Here is a 27,292-nt window from a genome sequence, read left to right on the forward strand (position 1 = left end):
GAAAAGACACAGGATACCTGTATCCGTAACATGAGCTTATCAAGGTGTCAAGCTCATTGAGGAGCTCTCCAAGGGCACCTGGTGGGCGATAGATGAAAACAATGTTATGCTTGAGTTGACAAGTGACAGTGACAGTGACAGCATGGAATTCAAATGAGGAGATGGACAGGTGAGAGAGGGAAATAAGAGAAAATCTCCACTTAGGAGAAATGAGTAGCCCTGTGCCACCACCACAACGACCAGATGCTCTCAGACTATGAGAGAAAACATAGTCAGATGAAGAGAGAGCAGCTGGAGTAGCAGTGTTCTCTGGGGTGATCCATGTCTCCGTCAGGGACAAAAAGGAACTGAAGGGCTGAGATGAACTCTGCGTTTTTGACTGCAGACCTGCAGTTCCAAACGCAGTCCAGCAGATGTCCATATCAGGAGTAATAAATTGTCTTTAGTTCACGGATGAAACTTCTCTCCTTGTTCCCTTTGTTCTTGTTTCTCTCTCTCCCCACGCCTTGCTGTCCACAACAGAACAGGACAGTCTTGGGGTTAAAGGTCAGAGTTCAGTCTTTGTCCTTGTTTCTCTCTCTCCCCACGCCTTAATGTCCACAGAACAGGACAGTCTTGGGGTTAGAGGTCAGAGTTCAGTCTTTGTCCTAGTTTCTCTCTCTCCCCACGCCTTGCTGTCCACAACAGAACAGGACAGTCTTGGGGTTAGAGGTCAGAGTTCAGTCTTTGTCCTTGTTTCTCTCTCTCCCCACGCCTTGCTGTCCACAGAACAGGACAGTCTTGGGGTTAAAGGTCAGAGTTCAGTCTTTGTCCTAGTTTCTCTCTCTCCCCACGCCTTGCTGTCCACAGAACAGGACAGTCTTGGGGTTAGAGGTCAGAGTTCAGTCTTTGTCCTTGTTTCTCTCTCTCCCCACGCCTTGCTGTCCACAGAACAGGACAGTCTTGGGGTTAAAGGTCAGAGTTCAGTCTTTGTCCTAGTTTCTCTCTCTCCCCACGCCTTGCTGTCCACAGCAGGACAGGACAGTCTTGGGGTTAGAGGTCAGGGTTCAGTCTTACGGACTCCAGCGGTACAGGACAGTCTTGGGGCCGGTGTCAGGGTCAGAGGTCAGGGGTTAGAGGCAGGTCCTTGCTCCCCCCACCACTAGTACAGGACAGTTTTGGAGCCAGACTGAAGCTCTCAGGTATCTCTGGCCTGCTGAGGGATTATAGGTCAGGTTCAGGGGTCAGAGGCAGGTCCTTGCTCCCTCCACCACTAGTACAAGATAGTCTTGGAGCCAGACTGAAGCTCTCAGGTATTTCTGGCCTGCTGAATCGTCTCCTGAACTCATCTGTAGTAAAGTAATACATGAGAGGGTCCAGTCCTGAGTTGAGACTGGCGAGACACAGGGTGACAGGATGGCATCGCAGCACCATCTCTCTGACCCCACAGCTCCCCAGGGCATCGGCCTTCGCCAGGAAGTCTAGCGGCATGGTGACATGGTATGGGGAGAAGCAGAGCAGGAACACCCCGGCACAGCTCAACACCATCCTCAACGCCCTCCTCTTCTCCCCCTGGTCCTTAACCCCTTCCCCCGCCCCCTCCCCCATGTGGACTCGCAGGCTGCCAGCTGACAGACAGGCGCAGGTCAGAACTAGGACCAGAGGGAGGATGAAGCCAACCAGCTCCGCCACCACCATCAGAGTCCAGCCGGCCGCAGGGCTGACTTCACGCATGGGGAGCTCCGCAAAACACACTGCCGCCGGGATGGAGGTAGGGCCAGGGGTAGGGGTGGGGGAAGAGGTGGGGGCTGGGGCTGGGGCATATGAGCTAGGACTGGAGGCATAGGGGTTAGGGTTAAGGTCATATGGGGCAGTGTCAGTGTAGAGGTCAGGGGTCAGGGTGTAGGGGTTAGGTGTGGTGGGGTCAGAGCTGGCGTTTCGGAGCAGAGGGAAGGGCAGACAACCAAGACAGACCAGCAGCCAGCCAGCGGCACACACACATCCGTCCCCTCGTCGTCTGTTGGAATGGTACCTCAGCGGGTGGATGATGAGCTCACAGCGCCGCACACTCACACACACCAGGAAGAAGATAGATGCGTACATGTTGACGTATTTCAAGTAGAAACACAACATGCAGAGAGGCCGGCCGAATGGCCAGGTATGGTTCAGATAGTAGTAGATACGGAGAGGTAGGGAGAGGACCTGGAGGAGACAGAACATACAGGTAGTTATATATATATACAGTCGTGGTCAAAAGTTTTGAGAATGACACAAGTATTGGTCTTCACAAAGTTCGCTGCTTCAGTGTTATGAGATATTTTTGTCAGATGTTATCAAATCAAATCAAATCAAATTTTATTGGTCACATGCGCCGAATACAACAGGTGCAGACATTACAGTGAAATGCTTACTTACAGCCCTTAACCAACAGTGCATTTATTTTTAACAAAAAAAGTAAAAATAAAACAACAACAAAAAAAGTGTTGAGAAAAAAAGAGCAGAAGTAAAATAAAATAACAGTAGGGAGGCTATATATACAGGGGGGTACCGGTGCAGAGTCAATGTGCGGGGGCACCGGCTAGTTGAGATAGTTGAAGTAATATGTACATGTGGGTAGAGTTAAAGTGACTATGCATAAACAGAGTAGCAGCAGCGTAAAAAGGATGGGGTGGGGGGGCAGTGCAAATAGTCCGGGTAGCCATGATTAGCTGTTCAGGAGTCTTATGGCTTGGGGGTAGAAGCTGTTGAGAAGTCCTTTGGACCTAGACTTGGCACTCAGGTACCGCTTGCCGTGCGGTAGCAGGGAGAACAGTCTATGACTAGGGTGGCTGGAGTCTGACAATTTTGAGGGCCTTCCTCTGACACCGCCTGGTATAGAGGTCCTGGATGGCAGGAAGCTTGGCCCCAGTGATGTACTGGGCCGTACGCACTACCCTCTGTAGTGCCTTGCGGTCAGAGGCCAAGCAGTTGCCATACCAGGCGGTGATGCAACCAGTCAGGATGCTCTCGATGGTGCAGCTGTAGAATTTTTTGAGGATCTGAGGACCCATGCCAAATCTTTTCAGTCTCCTGAGGGGGAATAGGCTTTGTCGTGCCCTCTTCACGACTGTCTTGGTGTGTTTGGACCATGATAGTTCGTTGGTGATGTGGACACCAAGGAACTTGAAGCTCTCAACCTGTTCCACTACAACCCCGTCGATGAGAATGGGGGCGTGCTCAGTCCTCTTTTTTTTCCTGTAGTCCACAATCATCTCCTTTGTCTTGGTCACGTTGAGGGAGAGGTTGTTGTCCTGGCACCACACGGCCAGGTCTCTGACCTCCTCCCTATAGGCTGTCTCATCGTTGTCGGTGATCAGGCCTACCACTGTTGTGTCGTCGGCAAACTTAATGATGGTGTTGGAGTCGTGCCTGGCCATGCAGTCATGGGTGAACAGAGAGCACAGGAGGGGGACTGAGCACGCACCCCTGAGGGGGCCCCCGTGTTGAGGATCAGTGTGGCAGATGTGTTGTTACCTACCCTTACCACCTGGGGGCGGCCCGTCAGGAAGTCCAGGATCCAGTTGCAGAGGGAGGTGTTTAGTCCCAGGATCCTTAGCTTAGTGATGAGCTTAGAGGGCACTATGGTGTTGAATGCTGAGCTGTAGTCAATGAATAGCATTCTCACGTAGGTGTTCCTCTTGTCCAGGTGGGAAAGGGCAGTGTGGAGTGCAATAGAGATTGCATCATCTGTGGATCTGTTGGGGCGGTATGCAAATTGGAGTGGGTCTAGGGTTTCTCGGATAATGCTGTTGATGTGAGCCATGACCAGCCTTTCTGTCACGTTCGTCGAGGAGTGAAGGAGACCAAGGCGCAGCGTGTTGAGCGAACATGTTGACTTTATTATATTAAAGCAACCACGAAACAACAAAACAAAATGACGATAGCGAAGTCCAACAGTGACAATGACTGAACATGGAACAAAAACCCACAAACCCAAGGTGAAAACACACAGTTTAAATATGGCTCCCAATCAGAGATAACGAGCCGACAGCTGACACTCGTTACCTCCGATTGGGAGTCATATGACTAACAAGAACAACCAAAACCAAGCACACCCAAATACCCAACATAACCAAACCAAACCCAACAAAACGAATACACCCTGGCTCAATTACAAAGTCCCGGAGCCAGAGTGTGACATAACCCCCCCCTTAAGGTGCGAACTCCGGGCGCACCAGCATAAAGTCTATGGGAGGGTCTGGGAGGGCGTCTGTCCACGGTGGCGGCTCTGGCACAGGTCGTGGTCCCCATCCCAACATAGTCACTACCCGCTTACGTAGCCTCCTCCCAATGACCACCCTCCAATTTAACCCCACTGGATTAAGGGGCAGCACCGGACTAAGAGGCAGCACCGGACTAAGGGGCAGCACCGGACTAAGGGGCAGCACCAGGATAAGGGGCAGCACCAGGATAAGGGGCAGCACCGGACTAAGGGGCAGCACCGGACTGAATGGCGGATCCTGGCTGGCTGGCTCTGGCGGATCCTGGCTGGCTGGCGGATCCTGGCTGGACGGCTCTGGCGGATCCTGGCTGGACGGCTCATGGCTGGCTGACGGATCTGGCTGCTCATGGCTGGCTGACGGATCTGGCTGCTCATGGCTGGCTGACGGATCTGGCTGCTCATGGCTGGCTGACGGATCTGGCTGCTCATGGCTGGCTGACGGATCTGGCTGCTCATGGCTGGCTGACGGATCTGGCTGCTCGTGGCTGGCTGACGGATCTGGCTGCTCATGGCTGGCTGACGGATCTGGCTGCTCGCGGCTGGCTGACGGATCTGGCTGCTCATGGCTGGCGGAAGGCTCTGGCTGATCCTGTCTGGCGGAAGGCTCTGGCTGATCCTGTCTGGCGGAAGGCTCTGGCTGATCCTGTCTGGCGGAAGGCTCTGGCTGATCCTGTCTGGCGGAAGGCTTCGGCTGCTCCTGTCTGGCGGAAGGCTCTAGCGGCTCCTGTCTGGCGGAAGGCTCTAGCGGCTCCGGTCTAGCGGACGGCTCTGAAGGCTCATGGCAGACGGGCGGCTTTGCAGGCTCAGTACAGACGGGCGGCTTATGCAGCGCTTGGCAGACGGGCAGTTCAGGCGCCGTTGGGCAGACGGGCAGTTCAGGCGCCGTTGGGCAGACGGGCAGTTCAGGCGCCGTTGGGCAGACGGCAGACTCTGGCCGGCTGAGACGCACTGGTGGCCGGATGCGTGGTGCCGGAACTGGAGGTACCGGGCTGAGGACACGCATCTCAGGGCTAGTGCGGGGAGCAGGAACAGGACGCACAGGACTCTGGGAACACACAGGAGGCTTGGTGCGTGGTGTAGGCACTGGTGGTACTGGGCTGGAGCGGGGAGGTGGCGCCGGAAATACCGGACCGTGCAGGCTTACTGGCCCCCTTGAGCACTGAGCCTGCCCAACCTTACCCGGGTTGATGCTCCCCGTCGCCCGACCAGTACGGGGAGGTGGAATAACCCGCACCGGCCTATGTGGGCGAACCGGGGACACCATGCGTAAGGCTGGTGCCATGTAAGCCGGCCCGAGGAGACGCACTGGTGGCCAGATGCGTTGGGCCGGCTTCATGACTTCCGGCTCAACGCTCAATCTAGCCCGGCCGATACGTGGAGCTGGAATGTACCGAACCGGGCTATGCCTGCGTACAGGAGACACCATGCGCTCTACTGCGTAACACGGTGTCTGCCCGTACTCTCGCTCTCCACGGTAAGTCCAGGGAGTAGGCGCAGGTCTCCTACCTGACTTCGCCACACTCCCTTTAAGCCCCCCCCCAAGAAATTTTTGGGTAGTACCCACGGGCTTCCAGCCTCGACTCCGTGCTGCCTCCTCATACCACCTCCTCTCGGCTTTAGCTGCCTCCAGCTCTTCACGAGGGCGGCGATATTCTCCCGGTTGTGCCCAAGGACCCCTTCCATCCAGTATCTCCTCCCATGTCCATGAATCCTTGATAGGCGTCCATAAATCCTGTGTAGGTAGGTCCTGTTGCCGCTTGACACGCTGCTTGGTCCTTTTACGGTGGGTTTTTCTGTCACGTTCGTCGAGGAGTGAAGGAGACCAAGGCGCAGCGTGTTGAGCGAACATGTTGACTTTATTATATTAAAGCAACCACGAAACAACAAAACAAAATGACGATAGCGAAGTCCAACAGTGACAATGACTGAACATGGAACAAAAACCCACAAACCCAAGGTGAAAACACACAGTTTAAATATGGCTCCCAATCAGAGATAACGAGCCGACAGCTGACACTCGTTACCTCCGATTGGGAGTCATATGACTAACAAGAACAACCAAAACCAAGCACACCCAAATACCCAACATAACCAAACCAAACCCAACAAAACGAATACACCCTGGCTCAATTACAAAGTCCCGGAGCCAGAGTGTGACACTTTCAAAGCACTTCATGGCTACAGACGTCAGTGCTACGGGTCGGTAGTCATTTAGGCAGGTTATCTTAGAGTCCATGGGCACGGGGACTATGGTGGTCTGCTTGAAACATGTTGGTATTGCAGACTCAGTCAGGGACATGTTGAAAATGTCAGTGAAGACACTTGCCAGTTGGTCAGCACATGCTCGGAGTACACGTCCTGGTAATCCGTCTGGCCCTGCGGCCTTGTGAATGTTGACCTGCTTAAAAGTCTTACTCACATCGGCTACGAAGAACGTGATCACGTAGTCATCCGGAACAGCTGGTGCTCTCATGCATGCTTCAGTGTTGCTTACCTCGAAGCGAGCATAGAAGTGGTTTAGCTCGTCTGGTAGGCTTGTGTCACTGGGCAGCTCGCGGCTGTGCTTCCCTTTGTAGTCTGTAATAGTTTTCAAGCCCTGCCACATCTGACGAGCGTCAGAGCCAGTGTAGTACGATTCAATCTTAGCCCTGTATTGACTCTTTGCCTGTTTGATGGTTCGTCGGAGGGCATAGCGGGATTTCTTATAAGCGTCCGGGTTAGAGTCCCGTTCCTTGAAAGCGGCAGCTCTACCCTTTAGCTCAGTGCGGATGTTTCCTGTAATCCATGGCTTCTGGTTGGGGTATGTACGTACGGTCACTGTGGGGGACGACATCATCGATGCACTTATTGATGAAGCCAGTGACTGATGTGGTGTACACCTCAATGCTGTCTGAAGAATCCCGGAACATGTTCCAGTCTGTGCTAGCAAAACAGTCCTGTAGCTTAGCATCTGCGTCATCTGACCACTTTTTTATTAACCGAAGTCACTGGTGCTTCCTGCTTTAGTTTTTGCTTATAAGCAGGAATCAAGAGGATAGAGTTATGGTCAGATTTGCCAAATGGAGGGCGAGGGAGAGCTTTGTATGCGTCTCTGTGTGTGGAGTAAAGGTGGTCTAGAGTTTTTTTTCCTCTGGTTGCACATTTAACATGCTGGTAGAAATTAGGTAGAACGGATGTAAGTTTCCCTGCATTAAAGTCCCCGGCCACTAGGAGCGCTGCATCTGGATGAGCGTTTTCCTGTTGATTTATGGCCTTGTACAACTCATTCAGTGCAATCTTAATGCCAGCATTGGTTTGTGGTGGTAAATAGACAGCTATGAAAAATATAGATGAAAACTCTCTTGGTAAATAGTGTGGTCTACAGCTTATCATAAGATACTCTACCTCAGGCGAGCAACACCTCGAGACTTCCTTAGTATTTGATTTTGTGCACCAGCTGTTGTTTACAAATATACACAGACCGCCACCCCTTGTCTTACCGGAGTCAGCCGTTCTATCCTGCCGATGTAGCGTATAGCCCGCTAGCTGTATGTTATCATTGTCGTCGTTCAGCCACGACTCGTTGAAACATAGGATATTACAGTTTTTAATGTCCCGTTGGTAGGATAACCGTAATCTTAGGTCATCCAATTTGTTATCCAATGATTGAAGAATGGCTAATAGGATTGATGGAAGAGGCAGTTTACTCGCTCGCCGTCGGATCCTTACAAGGCACCCCGATCTACGTCCACCATATCTCTGTCTATTCCTCACGTGAATGACGGGGATTTGGGCCTTGTCGGGTGTCTGTATGATATCCTTCGCGGCCGCCTCGTTGAAGAAAAAATCTTCATCCAATACGAGGTGAGTAATCGCTGTCCTGATATCCAGAAGCTCTTTTTGGTTATAAGAGACGATGGCAGAAACATTATGTACAAAATAAATTACAAATAACGCGGAAACACACACATAATAGTACAAATGGTTAGAGGGCTGTAAAACGTCAGCCATCTTCTCCGGCGCTGTATAATTACAAGCATTCCATAAGTGTCAAAGGCTTTTATTGACAATTACATTAAGTTTATGCAAAGAGTCAATATTTGCAGTGTTGACCCTTCTTTTTCAAGACTTCTGCAATCCGCCCTGGCATGCTGTCAATTAACCTCTGGGCCACATCCTGACTGATGACAGCCCATTCTTGCATAATCAATGCTTGGAGTTTGTCAGAATTTGTGAGGTTTTGTTTGTCCACCCGCCTCTTGAGGATCGACTACAAGTTCTCAATGGATTAAGGTCTGGGGAGTTTCCTGGCCATGGACCCAAAATGTCGATGTTTTGTTCCCCGAGCCACTTAGTTATCACTTTTGCCTTATGGCAAGGTGCTCCATCATGCTGGAAAAGGCATTGGTCGTCACCAAACTGTTCTTGGATGGTTGGGAGAAGTTGCTCTCGGAGGATGTGTTGGTACCATTCTTTATTCATGGCTGTGTGCTTAGGCAAAATTGTGAGTGAGCCCACTCCCTTGGCTGAAGCAACCCCACACATAAATGGTCTCAAGATGCTTTACTGTTGGCATGACACAGGACTGATGGCATCCGGTGTTTTCCGGATGCCCCAAACAATCTGAAAGGGGATTCATCAGAGAAAATGACTTTACCCCAGTCCTCAGCAGTCCAATCCCTGTACCTTTTGCAGAATATCAGTCTGTCCCTGATGTTTTTCCTGGAGAGAAGTGGCTTCTTTGCTGACCTTCTTGACACCAGGCCATCCTCCAAAAGACTTTGCCTCACTGTGCGTGCAGATGCACTCACACCTGCCTGCTGCCATTCCTGAGCAAGCTCTGCACTGGTGGTGCCCCGATCCCGCAGCTGAATCAACTTTAGGAGACGGTCCTGGCGCTTGCTGGACTTTCTTGGGCGCCCTGAAGCCCAACAACAATTGAACCTCTCTCCTTGAAGTTCTTGATGATCCAATAAATGGTTGATTTAGGTGCAATCTTACTAGCAGCAATATCCTTGCCTGTGAAGCCCTTTTTGTGCAAAGCAATGATGACGACACGTGTTTCCTTGCAGGTAACCATGGTTAACAGAGGAATAACAATGATTTCAAGCACCACCCTGCTTTTAAAGCTTCCGGGGGTAATACAGAAGATAGCCCTATTTGGTAAAAGACCAAGTCCAGCTCAAATAAGCAAAGAGAAACGACAGTCCATCATTACTTTAAGACATGAAGGTCAGTCAATACAGAATATTTCAAGAACTTTGAAAGTTTCTTCAAGTGCAGTCGCAAAAACCATTAAGCACTATGATGAAACTAGCTCTCATGAGGACTGCCACAGGAATGGAAGATCCAGAGTTACCTCTGCTGCAGAGGATAAGTTCATTAGAGTTACCAGCCTCAGAAATTGCAGCCCAAATAAATGCTTCACAGAGATCAAGTAACAGACACATCTCAACATGAACTGTTCAGAGGGGACTGTGTGAATCAGGCCTTCATGGTCATATTGCTGCAAAGAAACCACTACTAAAGGACACCAATCTCAAATATAAAATAATATATAAAATCCAGAAAATCACATTGTATGATTTTTAAGTAATTAATTTGCATTTTATTGCATGACATAAGTATTTGATACATCCGAAAAGCAGAACTTAATATTTGGTACAGAAACCTTTGTTTGCAATTACAGAGATCATACGTTTCCTGTAGGTCTTGACCAGGTTTGCACACACTGCAGCAGGGACTTTGGCCCACTCCTCCATACAGACCTTCTCCAGATCCTTCAGGTTTCGGGGCTGTCGCTGGGCAATACAGACTTTCAGCTCCCTCCAAAGATTTTCTATTGGGTTCAGGTCTGGAGACTGGCTAGAAAAGCCAGAAAAGCATCCCCAAAGAATGATGTTTCCACCTCCATGCTTCACGGTTGGGATGGTGTTCTTGGGGTTGTACTCATCCTTCTTCTTCCTCCAAACACGGCGAATGGAGTTCAGACCAAAAAGCTCTATTTTTGTCTCATCAGACCACATGACCTTCTCCCAATCCTCCTCTGGATCATCCAGATGGTCATTGGCAAACTTCAGACGGGCCTGGACATGCGCTGGCTTGAGCAGGGGGACCTTGCGTGCGCTGCAGGATTTTAATCCATGACGGCTTAGTGTGTTACTAATGGTTTTCTTTGAGACTGTGGTCCCAGTTCTCTTCAGGTCATTGACCAGGTCCTGCCGTGTAGTTCTGGGCTGATCCCTCACCTTCCTCATGATCATTGATGCCCCAGGAGGTGAGATCTTGCATGGAGCCCCAGACCGAGGGTGATTGACCGTCATCTTGAACTTCTTCCATTTTCTAATAATTGCGCCAACAGTTGTTGCCTTCTCACCAAGCTGCTTGCCTATTGTCCTGTAGCCCATCCCAGCCTTGTGCAGGTCTACAATTTTATCCCTGATGTCCTTACACAGCTCTCTGGTCTTGGCCATTGTGGAGAGGTTGGAGTCTGTTTGATTGAGTGTGTGGACAGGTGTCTTTTATACAGGTAACGAGTTCAAACAGGTACAGTTCATACAGGTAATGAGTGGAGAACAGGAGGGCTTCTTAAAGAAAAACGAACAGGTCTGTGAGAGCCGGAATTCTTACTGGTTGGTAGGTGATCAAATACTTATGTCATGCAATAAAATGCAAATTAATTACTTAAAATCATACAATGTGATTTTCTGGATTTTTGTTTTAGATTCCGTCTCTCACAGTTGAAGTGTACCTATGATAAAAATTACAGACCTCTACATGCTTTGTAAGTAGGAAAACCTGCAAAATCGGCAGTGTATCAAATACTTGTTCTCCCCACTGTATATATATATATATATATATATATATATATATATATACAGTGAGGGAAAAAAGTATTTGATCCCCTGCTGATTTTGTATGTTTGCCCACTGACAAAGAAATGATCAGTCTATAATTTTAATGGTAGGTTTATTTGAACAGTAAGAGACAGAATAACAACAAAAAAATCCAGAAAAACGCATGTCAAAAATGTTATAAATTGATTTGCATTTTAATGAGGGAAATAAGTATTTGACCCCCTCTCAATCAGAAAGATTTCTGGCTCCCAGGTGACTTTTATACAGGTAACGAGCTGAGATTAGGAGCACACTCTTAAAGGGAGTGCTCCTAATCTCAGTTTGTTACAGTGGGGAAAAAAAGTATTTAGTCAGCCACCAATTGTGCAAGTTCTCCCACTTAAAAAGATGAGAGAGGCCTGTAATTTTCATCATAGGTACACGTCAACTATGACAGACAAAATGAGGAAAAAAAATCCAGAAAATCACATTGTAGGATTTTTAATGAATTTATTTGCAAATTATGGTGGAAAATAAGTATTTGGTCAATAACAAAAGTTTGTCAATACTTTGTTATATACCCTTTGTGTAACACTCTGGCTCCAGGGACTCTGATTGTTGAGCCAGGGTTGTTATTTTCATTTAGGGTGTATTTTGTTTTGTTGGGTTTTGGTTTTGTATTTCTAGGTTTGCCTTTCTGTTGGTTGTATTTCTAGGTTTGGTCTATGACTCCCAATCGGAGGTAACGAGTGTCAGCTGTCGGCTCGTTATCTCTGATTGGGAGCCATATTTATTCTGAATGTTTTCCTGTGGGAATTGTGGGTTTTTGTTTCCGTTTCAGTCGTGTCACTGAGGACTTCATGATCGTGGTTTATTGTTTTTATCGTGGTTTCTTTAATAATAAAGTCTACGATGTTCGCTCAACACGCTGCGCTTTGGTCTGCTCCTTTCTACGATCGTGACAGAAAAACCCACCAAAGAAAGACCAAGCAGCGTGTCCAGGAGCAAGGAGACTGGACATGGGAGGAGGCGCCGGGCAAGGAGATGGAGAGGCTGGCGATGGCCCAGGTGGGCACATCGTGGTCCTGGGAGGACATGCTCGGAGGCAAGGGACCTTGGGGAAGGATCAAGGCCCTGGCGAGAGAGGAGCAACGGCGGCAGCAGGGCCATCGTCGGAGGGTCGTGAGTCAACCCCAGAAAATTTTTAGGGGGGCACACGGCATGGACGACGGGGCTGACGGAGGAGAAAAGGGGGAGTATCCAGGAGGCCACCAGGCCAGGGGTACACCGCCCTGTACGTCCTGTGCTGATGCCTCACACAGAGTGTGTGAGGGTAGGCATTCAGCCAGGACGGGTGGTGGCCGCTGTTCACTCCAGGCCTCCTGTCCGTCTCCACAGCCCGGTCCGGCCTGTTCCTGCCACCCGCACCAAGACTACGGTGCGCGTCGCCAGCCCGACCCGGCCTGTTCCTGCCACCCGCACCAAGACTACGGTGCGGCGTCGCCAGCCCGGTCCGGCCTGTTCCTGCCACCCGCACCAAGTCTACGGTGCGCGTCGCCAGCCCGACCCGGCCTGTTCCTGCCACCCGCACCAAGTCTACGGTGCGCGTCGCCAGCCCGACCCGGCCTGTTCCTGCCACCCGCACCAAGACTACGGTGCGCGTCGCCAGCCCGGTCCGGCCTGTTCCGGCCACCCGCACCAAGACTACGGTGCGCGTCGCCAGCCCGACCCGGCCTGTTCCTGCCACCCGCACCAAGTCTACGGTGCGCGTCGCCAGCCCGGTCCGGCCTGTTCCGGCCACCCGCACCAAGTCTACGGTGCGCCTCAGACGGCCAGAGTCTGCCGTCTGCCCAACGGGGCCTGAACTGCCCGTCTGCCCAAAGCCTGCAAAGCCGCCCGTCTGCCATGAGCCATCAGAGCCGTCCGCCAGACCAGAGCCGCTAGAGCCTTCCGCCAGACAGGATCAGCCAGAGCCTTCCGCCAGACAGGATCAGCCAGAGCCTTCCGCCAGACAGGATCAGCCAGAGCCTCCTGCCAGACAGGATCAGCCAGAGCCTTCTGCCAGACAGGATCAGCCAGAGCCTTCCGCCAGCCATGAGCAGCCAGAGCCTTCGGCCAGCCATGAGCAGCCAGATCCGTCGGCCAGCCATGAGCAGCCAGATCCGTCGGCCAGCCATGAGCAGCCAGATCCGTCAGCCAGCCATGAGCAGCCAGATCCTTCAGCCTGCCATGAGCCGTCCAGCCAGGTGCTGTCCCTTAGCCCGGTGCTGCCCCTAAATCCAGGTGGAGTAAGTTGGAGGGTGGTCATGTGGAGGAGGCTAGGGAAGCGGGTGGTGACTAAGGTGGGGTGGGGACCACGACCAGGGCCAGAACCGCCACCGTGGACAGACGCCCACCCAGACCCTCCCGAGACTGTATGCTGGTGCGCCCGGAGTGCGCACCTTTAGGGGGGGGTACTGTAACACTCTGGCTCCAGGGACTCTGATTGTTGAGCCAGGGTTGTTATTTTCATTTAGGGTGTATTTTGTTTTGTTGGGTTTTGGTTTGGTATTTCTAGGTTTGCCTTTCTGTTGGTTGTATTTCTAGGTTTGGTCTATGACTCCCAATCGGAGGTAACGAGTGTCAGCTGTCGGCTCGTTATCTCTGATTGGGAGCCATATTTATTCTGAATGTTTTCCTGTGGGAATTGTGGGTTTTTGTTTCCGTTTCAGTCGTGTCACTGAGGACTTCATGATCGTGGTTTATTGTTTTTATCGTGGTTTCTTTAATAATAAAGTCTACGATGTTCGCTCAACACGCTGCGCTTTGGTCTGCTCCTTTCTACGATCGTGACACTTTGTTGGCAATGACACAGGTCAAACGTTTTCTGTAAGTCTTCACAAGGTTTTCACACACTGTTGCTGGTATTTTGGCCCATTCCTCCATGCAGATCTCCTCTAGAGCAGTGATGTTTTGGGGCTGTCGCTGGGCAACACAGACTTTCAACTCCCTCCAAAGATTTTCTATGGGGTTGAGATCTGGAGACTGGCTAGGCCACTCCAGGACCCTGAAATGCTTCTTGCGAAGCCACTCCTTCGTTGCCCGGGCGGTGTGTTTGGGATCATTGTCATGCTGAAAGACCCAGCCACGTTTAATCTTCAATGCCCTTGCTGATGGAAGGAGGTTTTCACTCAAAATCACACGATACATGGCCCCATTCATTCTTTCCTTTACACGGATCAGTCGTCCTGGTGCCTTTGCAGAAAAACAGCCCCAAAGCATGATGTTTCCACCCCCATGCTTCACAGTAGGTATGGTGTTCTTTGGATGCAACTCAGCATTCTTTGTCCTCCAAACACGACAAGTTCTATTTTGGTTTCATCTGACCATATGACATATGACATTCTCCCAATCCTCTTCTGGATCATCCAAATGCACTCTAGCAAACTTCAGACGGGCATGGACATGTACTGGCTTAAGCAGGGGGACACGTCTGCACTGCAGGATTTGAGTCCCTGGCGGCGTAGTGTGTTACTGATGGTAGACTTTGTTACTTTGGTCCCAGCTCTCTGCAGGTCATTCACTAGGTCCCCCCGTGTGGTTCTGGGATTTTTGCTCACCGTTCTTGTGATCATTTTGACCCCACGGGGTGAGATCTTGCGTGGAGCCCCAGATCGAGGGAGATTATCAGTGGTCTTGTATGTCTTCCATTTCCTAATAATTGCTCCCACAGTTGATTTCTTAAAACCAAGCAGCTTACCTATTGCAGATTCAGTCTTCCCAGCCTGGTGCAGGTCTACAATTTTGTTTCTGGTGTCCTTTGACAGCTCTTTGGTCTTGGCCATAGTGGAGTTTGGAGTGTGACTGTTTGAGATTGTGGACAGGTGTCTTTTATACTGATAACACGTTCAAACAGGTGCCATTAATACAGGTAACGAGTGGAGGACAGAGGAGCCTCTTAAAGAAGAAGTTACAGGTCTGTGAGAGCCAGAAATCTTGCTTGTTTGTAGGTGACCAAATACTTATTTTCCACCATAATTTGCAAATAAATTCATTAAAAATCCTACAATGTGATTTTCTCGATTTTTTTTTCTCAATTTGTCTGTCATAGTTGACGTGTACCTATGATGAAAATGACAGGCCTCTCTCATCTTTTTAAATGGGAGAACTTGCACAATTGGTGGCTGACTAAATACTTTTTTTCCCCACTGTACCTGTATAAAAGACACCTGTCCACAGAAGCAATCAGTCAATCAGATTCCAAACTCTCCACCATGGCCAAGACCAAAGAGCTCTCCAAGGATGTCAGGAACAAGATTGTAGACCTACACAAGGCTGGAATGGGCTACAAGACCATCGCCAAGCAGCTTGGTGAGAAGGTGACAACAGTTGGTGCAATTATTCGCAAATGGAAGAAACACAAAACAACTGTCAATCTTCCTCGGCCTGGGGCTCCATGCAAGATCTCACCTCGTGGAGTTGCAATGATCATGAGAACGGTGAGGAATCAGCCCAGAACTACACGGGAGGATCTTGTCAATGATCTCAAGGCAGCTGGGACCATAGTCACCAAGAAAACAATTGGTAACACACTACGCCATGAAGGACTGAAATCCTGCAGCGCCCGCAAGGTCCTCCTGCTCAAGAAAGCACATATACAGGGCCGTCTGAAGTTTGCCAATGAACATCTGAATGATTCAGAGGAGAACTGGGTGAAAGTGTTGTGGTCAGATGAGACCAAAATCGAGCTCTTTGGCATCAACTCAACTCGCCGTGTTTGGAGGAGGAGGAATGCTGCCTATGACCCCAAGAACACCATCCCCACCGACAAACATGGAGGTGGAAACATTATGCTTTGGGGGTGTTTTTCTGCTAAGGGGACAGGACAACTTCACCGCATCAAAGGGACGATGGACGGGGCCATGTACCGTCAAATCTTGGGTGAGAACCTCCTTCCCTCAGCAAGGGCATTGAAAATGGGTTGTGGATGGGTATTCCAGAATGACAATGACCCAAAACACACGGCCAAGGCAACAAAGGAGTGGCTCAAGAAGAAGCATATTAAGGTCCTGGAGTGGCCTAGCCAGTCTCCAGACCTTAATCCCATAGAAAATCTGTGGAGGGAGCTGAAGGTTCGAGTTGCCAAACGTCAGCCTCGAAACCTTAATGACTTGGAGAAGATCTGCAAAGAGGAGTGGGACAAAATCTCTCCTGAGATGTGTGCAAACCTGGTGGCCAACTACAAGAAACGTCTGACCTCTGTGATTGCCAACAAGGGTTTTGCCACCAAGTACTAAGTCATGTTTTGCAGAGGGGTCAAATACTTATTTCCCTCATTAAAATGCAAATCAATTCATAACATTTTTGACATGCGTTTTTCTGGATTTTGTTGTTGTTATTCTGTCTCTCACTGTTCAAATAAACCTACCATTAAAATTATAGACTGATAATTTCTTTGTCAGTGGGTAAACGTACAAAATCAGCAGGGGATCAAATACTTTTTTCCCTCACTGTATATATATAATGTATATATTCTATAGTTACCTGCAAGAGATCAGCTACAGCCAGGTTCATCATAAACACCACTCCTCTCTTGGTCTCCCTGACATATGCCTGGAACACCCAGAGAGCCAGGACATTACCCAGAAGGCCCGGGGCCAGGATGACGCTGTAGACAACCGCATAAACGTGATGTTGGTAGCTCCGCAGGTCCTCAATGCTACTACCACAGCTTTCATTGGAGAGGCTCATCTTAACCCTGCCCACCGGGCTCAGCCACTGGTCAGGACGTGTGTCAGTCACCTGGCTGGCCAATGGTGAGGCTCGTTCAGAGCAGAGGATGTCTCAGTGTGGTCAGGCTTCTGAGTGCAGGTCTATTTATTTGTCCAGGAGTGTTCAGGTCTGTGCGTCCATTCAAGTCTACCCAGGTGCGTCCAGACTGCTGTTCATGGCTGTATATAATCTGACCATCTCAGATCATCCTGAGCAGCATGTGTGACTGCCCTCTTCTCTAAGTCCCAGTCTCAGGATTAGGGCTCCTGAAAGACAGACAGTAAAGTAAAGGTAGTCAGTAGTTGTCTGCGTCCCTGGCAGGTAACTAACTAGTGCAGAGAAACACAATATTATATAGAAATGTTTTCAGAGGAACATTTCAGAATAGAATGCAGGCGCTATGAGACACCCTCACCCAGCCACGCTCCACCCTCACCCAGCCACGCTCCAACCTCACCCAGCCACGCTCCACCATCACCCAGCCACGCTCCACCATCACCCAGCCACGCTCCAACCTCACCCAGCCACGCTCCACCCTCACAACAAGTACAGTAGGACAGTGTTTGTCCCCAGCCTCACAACAAGTTCAGTAGGACAGTGTTTGTCCCCAGCCTCACAACAAGTACAGTAGGACAGTGTTTGTCCCCAGCCTCACAACAAGTACAGTAGGACAGTGTTTGTCCCCAACCTCACAACAAGTACAGTAGGACAGTGTTTGTCCCCAGCCTCACAACAAGTACAGTAGGACAGTGTTTGTCCCCAGCCTCACAACAAGTACAGTAGGACAGTGTTTGTCCCCAGCCTCACAACAAGTACAGTAGGACAGTGTTTGTCCCCAACCTCACAACAAGTACAGTAGGACAGTGTTTGTCCCCAACCTCACAACAAGTTCAGTAGGACAGTGTTTGTCCCCAACCTCACAACAAGTACAGTAGGACAGTGTTTGTCCCCAGCCTCACAACAAGTACAGTAGGACAGTGTTTGTCCCCAACCTCACAACAAGTACAGTAGGACAGTGTTTGTCCCCAACCTCACAACAAGTACAGTAGGACAGTGTTTGTCCCCAGCCTCACAACAAGTACAGTAGGACAGTGTTTGTGTTGTTTATGTTGTTTTTGATCTGTCTGTTTTGATCTGTCTGTTTTGCATCTTGTTATCCTGTCAAAGGTAAAAACAGGTGACTTCCTGGAACTAGCATGCACGCACACTCACGCACTCACACACGGCAGCTGCAGTCAAATGTTCCACCCCATAGGGTAGTTGTCTGTGCTGCAACAAATAATGTGTTGACTGTGGAAGGTGTGTAGTAAGGTGTGAAACTGCAGTGATTAGCTAAATACATACTAGAATATAATGATTATATAAATAATAATAGTAATAATAAATGCCTTGTTCTGAAAGGACCCCTACAAATCAGCTGGGCTAGACAATCTGGACCCTTTCTTTCTAAAATTAGCCACCGAAATTGTCGCAACCCCTATTACTAGCCTGTTCAACCTCTCTTTCGTAACGTCTGAGATCCCCAGAGATTGGAAAGCTGCCGCGGTCATCCCCCTCTTCAAAGGGGGTGACACTCTAGATCCAAACTGTTACAGACCTATATCCATCCTGCCCTGCCTTTCGAAAGTAGTTAACAAACAGATCACCGACCATTTCGAATCCCACCGTACCTTCTCCGCTATGCAATCCGGTTTCCGAGCTGGTCATGGGTGCACCTCAGCCACGCTCAAGGTCCTAAACGATATTATAACCGTGATCGATAAAAGACAGTACTGCACAGCCGTCTTCATCGACCTGGCCAAGGCTTTCGACTCTGTCAACCACCGCATTCTTATTGGCAGACTAAATAGCCTTGGTTTCTCAAATGACTGCCTCGCCTGGTTCACCAACTACTTCTCAGATAGAGTTCAATGTGTCAAATCGGAGGGCCTGTTGTCTGGACCTCTGGCAGTCTCTATGGGGGTGCCACAGGGTTCAATTATCGGGCCGACTCTATTCTCTGTGTATATCAATGATGTCGCTCTTGCTGCTGGTGACGCTCGGATTCACCTCTATGCGGACGACACCATTTTGTATACATCTGACCCTTCATTGGACACTGTGTTAACAAACCTCCAAACGAGCTTCAACGCCATACAACACTCCTTCTGTAGCCTCCAACTGCTCTTAAACACTAGTAAAACTAAATGCATGCTCTTCAACCGAACGCTGCTTGCACCCGCACACCCGACTAGAATCACTACTCTCGGCGGGTCTGACCTAGAGTATGTGGACAACTACAAATACCTAGGTGTCTGGTTAGACTGTAAACTCTCCTTCCAGACTCACATTAAGCATCTCCAATCAAAAGTTAGATCTAGAATCGGCTTCCTATTTCGCAACAAAGCCTCCTTCACTCATGCTGCCAAACATGCCCTCGTAAAACTAACTATCCTACCGATCCTTGACTTCGGCGATGTCATTTACAAAATAGCCTCCAACACTCTACTCAGCAAATTGGATGTAGTCTATCACAGTGCCATCCGTTTTGTCACCAAAGCCCTATATACTACCCACCATTGTGACCTGTACGCTCTTGTTGGCTGGTCCTCACTACATATTCGTCGCCAAACCCACTGGCTCCAGGTCATCTATAAATCACTGCTAGGCAAATCCCTGTCTTATCTTAGCTCACTGGTCACCATAGCAACACCCACCCGTAGTATGCGCTCCAGCAGGTATATCTCACTGGTCATCCCCAAAGCCAACAACTCCTTTGGCCGCCATTCCTTCCAGTTCTCTGCTGCCAATGACTGGAACGAACTGCAGAAATATCTGAAGCTGGAGACTCTTATCTCCCTCACTAACTTTAAGCATCAGTTGTCAGAGCAGCTTACCGATCACTGCACCTGTACACAGCCATTCTGAAATTAGCCCACCAAACTACCTCATCCCCATATTGTTATTTATTTTGCTAATTTGCACCCCAGTATCTCTATTTGCACATCATCTTTTGCACATCTATCATTCCAGTGTTAATACGAAATGTTAACTATTTTGCACTATGGCCTATTTATTGCCTTACCTCCATAACTTACTACATTTGCACACACTGTATATATATTTTCTGTTGTATTTTTGACTTTATGTTTTGTTTACCCCATATGTAACTCTGTGTTGTTGTTTTTATCGCACTGCTTTGCTTTATCTTGGCCAGGTCGCAGTTGTAAATGAGAACTTGTTCTCAACTGGCTTACCTGGTTAAATAAAGGTGAAATAAATAAAAAACGGATTGAGTATGATAAACACCTCGATCCAACGACAAAGAAGATACTAGGCAATGTTTGACTCACCTGTCTCTCTCTCTTCCTGTTCTTTTCCCCAAAGGAAGAGGACCATTTCCCGGGCAGCACGCCACCCGGCGCAAGTTGAGAGCAAGGATGAAACCCCGGACTCATCGCTCTCTCTCTCTTTTGTTTTGTTCATTAACAAATAAGTATTTCCTGTTCTCACAAGTCCAGTATGAGGAGAGTTAGGGTTAAGGGTCAGGGTGAGGGTTGAGTCCCTTACAGAGGGTTAGGGTGAGGGTTGAGTCCCTTACAGAGAGTTAGGGTGAGGGTTGAGTCCTTTACAGAGAGTTAGGGTGAGGGTTGAGTCCCTTACAGAGAGTTAGGGTGAGGGTTGAGTCCCTTACAGAGAGTTAGGGTGAGGGTTGAGTCCCTTACAGAGGGTTAGGGTGAGGGTTGAGTCCCTTACAGAGAGTTAGGGTGAGGGTTGAGTCCCTTACAGAGGGTTAGGGTGAGGGTTGAGTCCCTTACAGAGAGTTAGGGTGAGGGTTGAGTCCCTTACAGAGAGTTAGGGTGAGGGTTGAGTCCCTTACAGAGAGTTAGGGTGAGGGTTGAGTCCCTTACAGAGGGTTAGGGCGAGGGTTGAGTCCCTTACAGAGGGTTAGGGTGAGGGTTGAGTCCTTTACAGAGAGTTAGGGTGAGGGTTGAGTCCCTTACAGAGAGTTAGGGTGAGGGTTGAGTCCCTTACAGAGAGTTAGGGTGAGGGTTGAGTCCCTTACAGAGAGTTAGGGTGAGGGTTGAGTCCCTTACAGAGGGTTAGGGTGAGAGTTGAGTCCCTTACAGAGGGTTAGGGTGAGGGTTGAGTCCCTTACAGAGGGTTAGGGTGAGGGTTGAGTCCCTAACAGTGAAATACCTTTCTTGTAGGCTCTAACCCCAACAATGCAGTAATCAATATCAATAGTACTAAAAATAACAAGCTAGAACAAAAACACAGGAGAAATAAAAATAAGAAATGAGAGAACAGGAGAAAGTAAGAATATATATAATGTATAGGGTCAGTTACAGGGTCAGTTCCAGTACCATATTAACAATGTGCAGGGATACTGGAGTGATAGAGGTAGATACTGTATGTATAGGGGTAAGGTGACTAGGCATCATGATGTATGATAAACAGAGTAGCAGCAGTGTGTGTGTGTGTGTGTGTGTGTGTGTGTGTGTGTGTGTGTGTGTGTGTGTGTGTGTGTGTGTGTGTGTGTGTGAGAGAGAGAGTCATGCTGACCACACTGCTTGCGGGCGTCAACGAGCGTCTGCATAGCCAGGCGCTAAAATAGAACTTGGTTCTATTTGTGACGCTTGACGCGCTGCAAGTCCCGCCTCTCCCATCTCCTCATTGGTTTTTAGGAGGATATACCCACGTGGGTGATTGAAAGATGAACTGAGGTCCACACTCCAGTCCAGTTGGTGATGCACCATAAAGTTGCTGCCAACCGCCATATAAAGTCAGAAGAAGAAGAAGACTGAAGGAGGAGAGATTATTAGAAACTAACTATGTTTACCCTTTTGTCTGTGGATTCATTGTCGGAGTAGAGGACCTTGTGCATTTCAGGTAAAATAACAACCCAATGTTTAATGCTTTTCGACCTGTCCCCAAATGAATATAGTTGGTTCAGAGTTTGTTTTGAAATTTCAACCTTAGTGACCTGATCGCGTCTAGTGTGGGTGTACAAAATCAACATGGCGCAACATTCCCTCTAAACTGTAAGGGCGCGCAGCTCAGACTGCTGCGCAGAAGAAATATAAACCCGCGAATGTCAGTGTGTGTGAGTGTTTAGAGTCCTGTTAGTGTCCATAGAGACAGTGCAAAAATTAAAAACAAAATACAAGGGTCAAGTCAGATAGTCTGTGTAGCCGTTCTGTTAGCTATTTAGAGTCTTATGACTTGGGGATAGAAGCTGTTCAGGAGCCTGCTGGTGTCAGACTTGGCTCTCTGGTACCGCTTACCGTGTGGTAGCAGAGAGAACAGTCTATATCTTGGGTGGCTGGAGTCTTTATCGATTTTCCGGGCCTTCCTTACTCCGCCTGATGTCCTGGATGTCAGGGAGCTTGGCCCAGCTGTCTGCACCACCCTCTGTAGCGCCATGCGATCGAGGGTGGTGCTATTGCCATACCAAGCAGTGATACAGACAGTCAAGATGCTCTCAATGGTGCAGCTTTAAAACCTTTTGAGGATCTGGGGACCCATGCCAAATCTTTTCAGTGTCCTGAGGGGGAAAAGGTGTTGTCGTGCCCTCTTGAGGGCCCATGACAAGCCTTTTCAACTTTGTGACTGTGCACGAGTGATTTGGACACGAGGAACTTGAAGCTCTCGACCCCCCCCAAAGCCATGTAATATGATTCCACCTTATTCCTATAATGTCCTTTTGCTTGTTTGATGATTCTACGGAGGCCGTAGCCACAGGGTTGTCTGCGATGGCCCTGTGTGCGGTAGCCCTATCCTTTGGTTTAGTGCCAACCTCAATGTTAATCCAGGTCTTTTGATTGGGGAAGCAGCAAACCTTCACTGTGGGGACAACATCGCTGATGCATTTCTTTATGAAGCCGGTGACGGAGGTGGTTAGGTCGTCAACATTATCATGATGTTCTGAATCCAGATGTATCTTTTAGACATACAGTGCATTCGGAAAGAATTCAGACCCCTTGACTTTTTCCACATTTTGTTAGGTTACAGCCTTATTCTAAAATTGATTAAATAGTTTTTTCCTCATCAATCTACACACAATATCCCATAATGACAAAGCATTTTAGAAATGTTTGCAAATGTATTAAAAATAAAAAACAGAAATATCACATTCACATAAGTATTCAGACTCTTTACTCAGTACTTTGTTGATGCAACTTTGGCAGCAATTACAGCCTCAAGTCTTCTTGGATATGACACTACAAGCATGGCACACCTGTATTTGGGGAGTTTCTCCCATTCTTCTCTGCAGATCATCTCAAGCTTTGTCAGGTTGGATGGGGAGTGTCGCTGCACAGCTATTTTCAGGTCTCTCTAGAGATGTTTGATCGTGTTCAAGTCCGGGCTCTGGCTGGGCCACTCAAGGACATTTAGAGACTTGTCCCGAAGCCACTCCTGCGTTGTCTTGGCTGTGTGCTTAGGGTTGTTGTCCTGTTGGAAGGTGAACCTTTGCCCAAATCTGAGGTTCTGAGCGCTCTGGAGCTGGTTTTCATCAAGGATCTCTCTTTACTTTGCTCCGTTCATCTTTCCCTCGATTCTGACTAGTCTCTCACTCCCTGCCACTGTAAAACATCCTCACAGCATGATGCTGCCACCACCATGCTTCCCCGTAGGGATGGTGCCAGGTTTCCTCCAGACGTGATGCTGGCATTCAGGCCAAAGAGTTCAATCATGGTTTCATCAGACCAGAGAATCTTGTTTCTCATGGTCTGAGAGTCGTTTAGGTGCCTTTTGGCAAACTCCAAGTGGGCTTTCTTGTGCCTTTTACTGAGGAGTGGCTTCCGTCTGGCCACTCTACCATAAAGGCCTGATTGGTGGAGTGCTGCAGAGATGGTTGTCCTTCTGGAAGCTTCTCCCATCTCCACAGAGGAACTCTGGAGCTCTATCAGAATGACCATTGTGTTCTTGGTCACCTCCCTGACCAAGGCCCTTTTCTCCTGATTGCTCAGTTTGGCCGGGCGGCCAGCTCTAGGAAGAGTCTTGGTGGTTCCAAACTTCTTCCATTTAAGAATGATGGAGGCCACTGTGTTATTCAGGACCTTCAATGCTACAGACATTTTCTTGGAACGCTTCCCCAGATCTGTGCCTCGACACAATCCTGTCTCGGAGCTCTACGGACAATTCCTTCGACCTCATGGCTTGGTTTTTGCTCTGACATGCACTGTCAACAATGGGACCTTATACAGTGGGGAAAACAAGTATTTAGTCAGCCACCAATTAAGCAAGTTCTCCCACTTAAAAAGATGAGAGAGGCCTGTAATTTTCATCATAGGTACACGTCAACTATGACAGACAAAATGAGATTTTTTTTCTCCAGAAAATCACATTGTAGGATTTTTAATGAATTTATTTGCAAATTATGGTGGAAAATAAGTATTTGGTCACCTACAAACAAGCAAGATTTCTGGCTCTCACAGACCTGTAACTTCTTCTTTAAGAGGCTCCTCTGTCCTCCACTCGTTACCTGTATTAATGGCACCTGTTTGAACTTGTTATCAGTATAAAAGACACCTGTCCACAACCTCAAACAGTCACACTCCAAACTCCACTATGGCCAAGACCATAGAGCTGTCAAAGGACACCAGAAACAAAATTGTAGACCTGCACCAGGCTGGGAAGACTGAATCTGCAATAGGTAAGCCGCTTGGTTTGAAGAAATCAACTGTTGGAGCAATTATTAGGAAATGGAAGACATACAAGACATTACATTACATTACATTTTAGTCATTTAGCAGACGCTCTTATCCAGAGCGACTTATATTATCTTTAAATTTTTCATACTGGCCCCCCGTGGGAATTGAACCCACAACCCTGGCGTTGCAAACGCCATGCTCTACATCCCTGCCGGCCATTCCCTCCCCTACCCTGGACGACGCTGGGCCAATTGTGCGCCGCCCCATGGGTCTCCCGGTTGTGGCCAGCTACGACAGAGCCTGGATTCGAACCAGGATCTCTAGTGGCACAGCGATGCAGTGCCTTAGACCACTGCGCCACTCGGGAGAAGACCACTGATAATCTCCCTTGATCTGGGGCTCCACGCAAGATCTCACCCCGTGGGGTCAAAATGATCACAAGAACGGTGAGCAAAAATCCCAGAACCACACGGGGGGACCTAGTGAATGACCTGCAGAGAGCTGGGACCAAAGTAACAAAGCCTACCATCAGTAACACACTACGCCGCCAGGGACTCAAATCCTGCAGTGCAAGACGTGTCCCCTGCTTAAGCCAGTACATGTCCAGGCCCGTCTGAAGTTTGCTAGAGTGCATTTGGATGATCCAGAAGAGGATTGGGAGAATGTCATATGGTCAGATGAAACCAAAATATATTTTTTTGTAAAAACTCAACTCGTCGTGTTTGGAGGACAAAGAATGCTGAGTTGCATCCAAAGAACACCATACCTACTGTGAAGCATGGGGGTGGAAACATCATGCTTTGGGGCTGTTTTTCTGCAACGGGACCAGGACGACTGATCCGTGTAAAGGAAAGAATGAATGGGGCCATGTATCGTGAGATTTTGAGTGAAAACCTCCTTCCATCAGCAAGGGCATTGAAGATGAAACGTGGCTGGGTCTTTCAGCATGACAATGATCCCAAACACACCGCCAGGGCAACGAAGGAGTGGCTTCGTAAGAAGCATTTCAAGGTCCTGGAGTGGCCTAGCCAGTCTCCAGATCTCAACCCCATAGAAAATCTTTGGAGGGAGTTGAAAGTCCGTGTTGCCCAGCGACAGCCCCAAAACATCACTGCTCTAGAGTAGATCTGCATGGAGGAATGGGCCAAAATACCAGCAACAGTGTGTGAAAACCTTGTGAAGACTTACAGAAAACGTTTGACCTGTGTCATTGCCAACAAAGGGTATATAACAAAGTATTGAGAAACTTTTGTTATTGACCAAATACTTATTTTCCACCATAATTTGCAAATAAATTCATAAAAAATCCTACAATGTGATTTTCTGGAGAAAAAAAATCTCATTTTGTCTGTCATAGTTGACGTGTACCTATGATGAAAATTACAGGCCTCTCTCATCTTTTTAAGTGGGAGAACTTGCACAATTGGTGGCTGACTAAATACTTTTTTCCCCCACTGATATATATATATATATATATATATATATATATATCATGTCCAATCAATTGAATTTACCACCGGTGGACTCTAATCAAGTTGTAGAAACATCTCAAGGATGATCAATGGAAACAGGATGCACCTGAGCTCAATTTCGAGTCTCATAGCAAAGGGTATGTAATTTTAAGGAAATAAGGAATTTCTGTTTATTATTTTTAATAAATTCACAAAAATGTCTGTTTTCGCTTTGTGTGTAGATTGATGAGGGAAAAATAATAATTTAATCAATTTTAGAATAAGGCTGTAACGTAACAACATTTGGAAAAAGTGAAGGGGTTTGAATACTTTCCCAATGCACTGTGTATGGATATATTAATTTCTTCCAAATTAGTCCATAATGAAATTTGATCTTTTCCCTGTTTACCCTAGATCAGATGTGTATTACCAAAGGGTTTAGTGCTGTTTCCAATCTATTGTTTCCTTATTTCTCAACACTAAAGTATGATGTTCGGTGTGCCAGGCTGAGCCACCTGTTCAACTCCCCAGCCAATCACAGCACAATATACTGTGACCCAACTCCCCAGCCAATCAGAGCACAATATACTGTATCTGTACCTAGTCCCTTACCAATGCCATATATGAGCTGGGCGTGGCCTAACAACCATGTGACCCAACTCCCCAGCCAATCAGAGCACAATATACTGTATCTGTACCTAGTCCCTTACCAATGCCATATATGAGCTGGGGTGGGCGTGGCTTTAAAAGGACAGTGCCCCCTACAGCGCTACTGTAACCAAACACCAAAGTTTGGAAAATCCTAATTCCTAAACCGATGAAGGGTCAGGGTGAGGGTCATCCTTTACAGAGGGTCAGGGTCCGGGTTAATCATTATTTACAGCTCTAGTTCTGGTCCTCTTCCTGGAAGAATAACTATTTCCTGTTCTAATAGACTCAACAGTCTCCCATGATCCTCTCTTGTTCTAGTCTAGCTGAACACTGTCCAGACTACTGTCATCTCTCCCCCCTCTATAATTGGCCAGTTATCTAGCAGTCTTTCTGACATCTGTTTACTCTCCACATCAAGGCGTTAACATTTCACAAATATTTGCACAAATACTCCATTATCTCTCCCCTCTGTCCTCGTCCACTCTGCTCCCCCTGCCTTTAACCATGCACCCTCTCCCTCATCCCCTGTCCCCTCCTCTCTGCCCTGCTTCTCACATCTCTAATCATCTTACCTCAGAGTCCTTCTCTCTCTCTCTTTCTCTTCTCTCCTCTGGTGACCTTCGGCCCAGTGCGTGGTGGAGCTGATTTAGTGTTTCTGGGATTTAAACCCACAATGCTCGAAACAAGAGCACGCTGCTTAGTCCACTGCAACACAGCATTTCACAAATTTCTAGCAAGCAGGGAGAG

The 27,292-nt window shown here is 48.4% G+C and overlaps 1 protein-coding gene across 1 annotated transcript in view; it reads right to left on the minus strand.

Annotated features, from left to right (window-relative positions):
• Positions 1-320: 320 nt before the first annotated feature.
• Positions 321-27,292, minus strand: part of LOC123484170 (probable G-protein coupled receptor 174) — a 37,020-nt gene continuing 10,048 nt past the window's right edge. The window contains exons 2-3 of the mRNA XM_045214180.1: positions 16,579-17,072; positions 321-2,181 (exon numbers count right to left, since the gene is read on the minus strand). Of these exons, the coding sequence (XP_045070115.1) occupies positions 1,204-2,181; positions 16,579-16,785 (1,185 nt within the window). The 5' untranslated portion in view covers positions 16,786-17,072 and the 3' untranslated portion in view covers positions 321-1,203. The remainder of the gene's footprint in view (positions 2,182-16,578; positions 17,073-27,292) is intronic.

The sequence above is a fragment of the Coregonus clupeaformis genome, unplaced genomic scaffold (assembly GCF_020615455.1).
Source record: "Coregonus clupeaformis isolate EN_2021a unplaced genomic scaffold, ASM2061545v1 scaf0210, whole genome shotgun sequence".
Classification (NCBI taxonomy): Eukaryota; Metazoa; Chordata; class Actinopteri; order Salmoniformes; family Salmonidae; genus Coregonus; species Coregonus clupeaformis.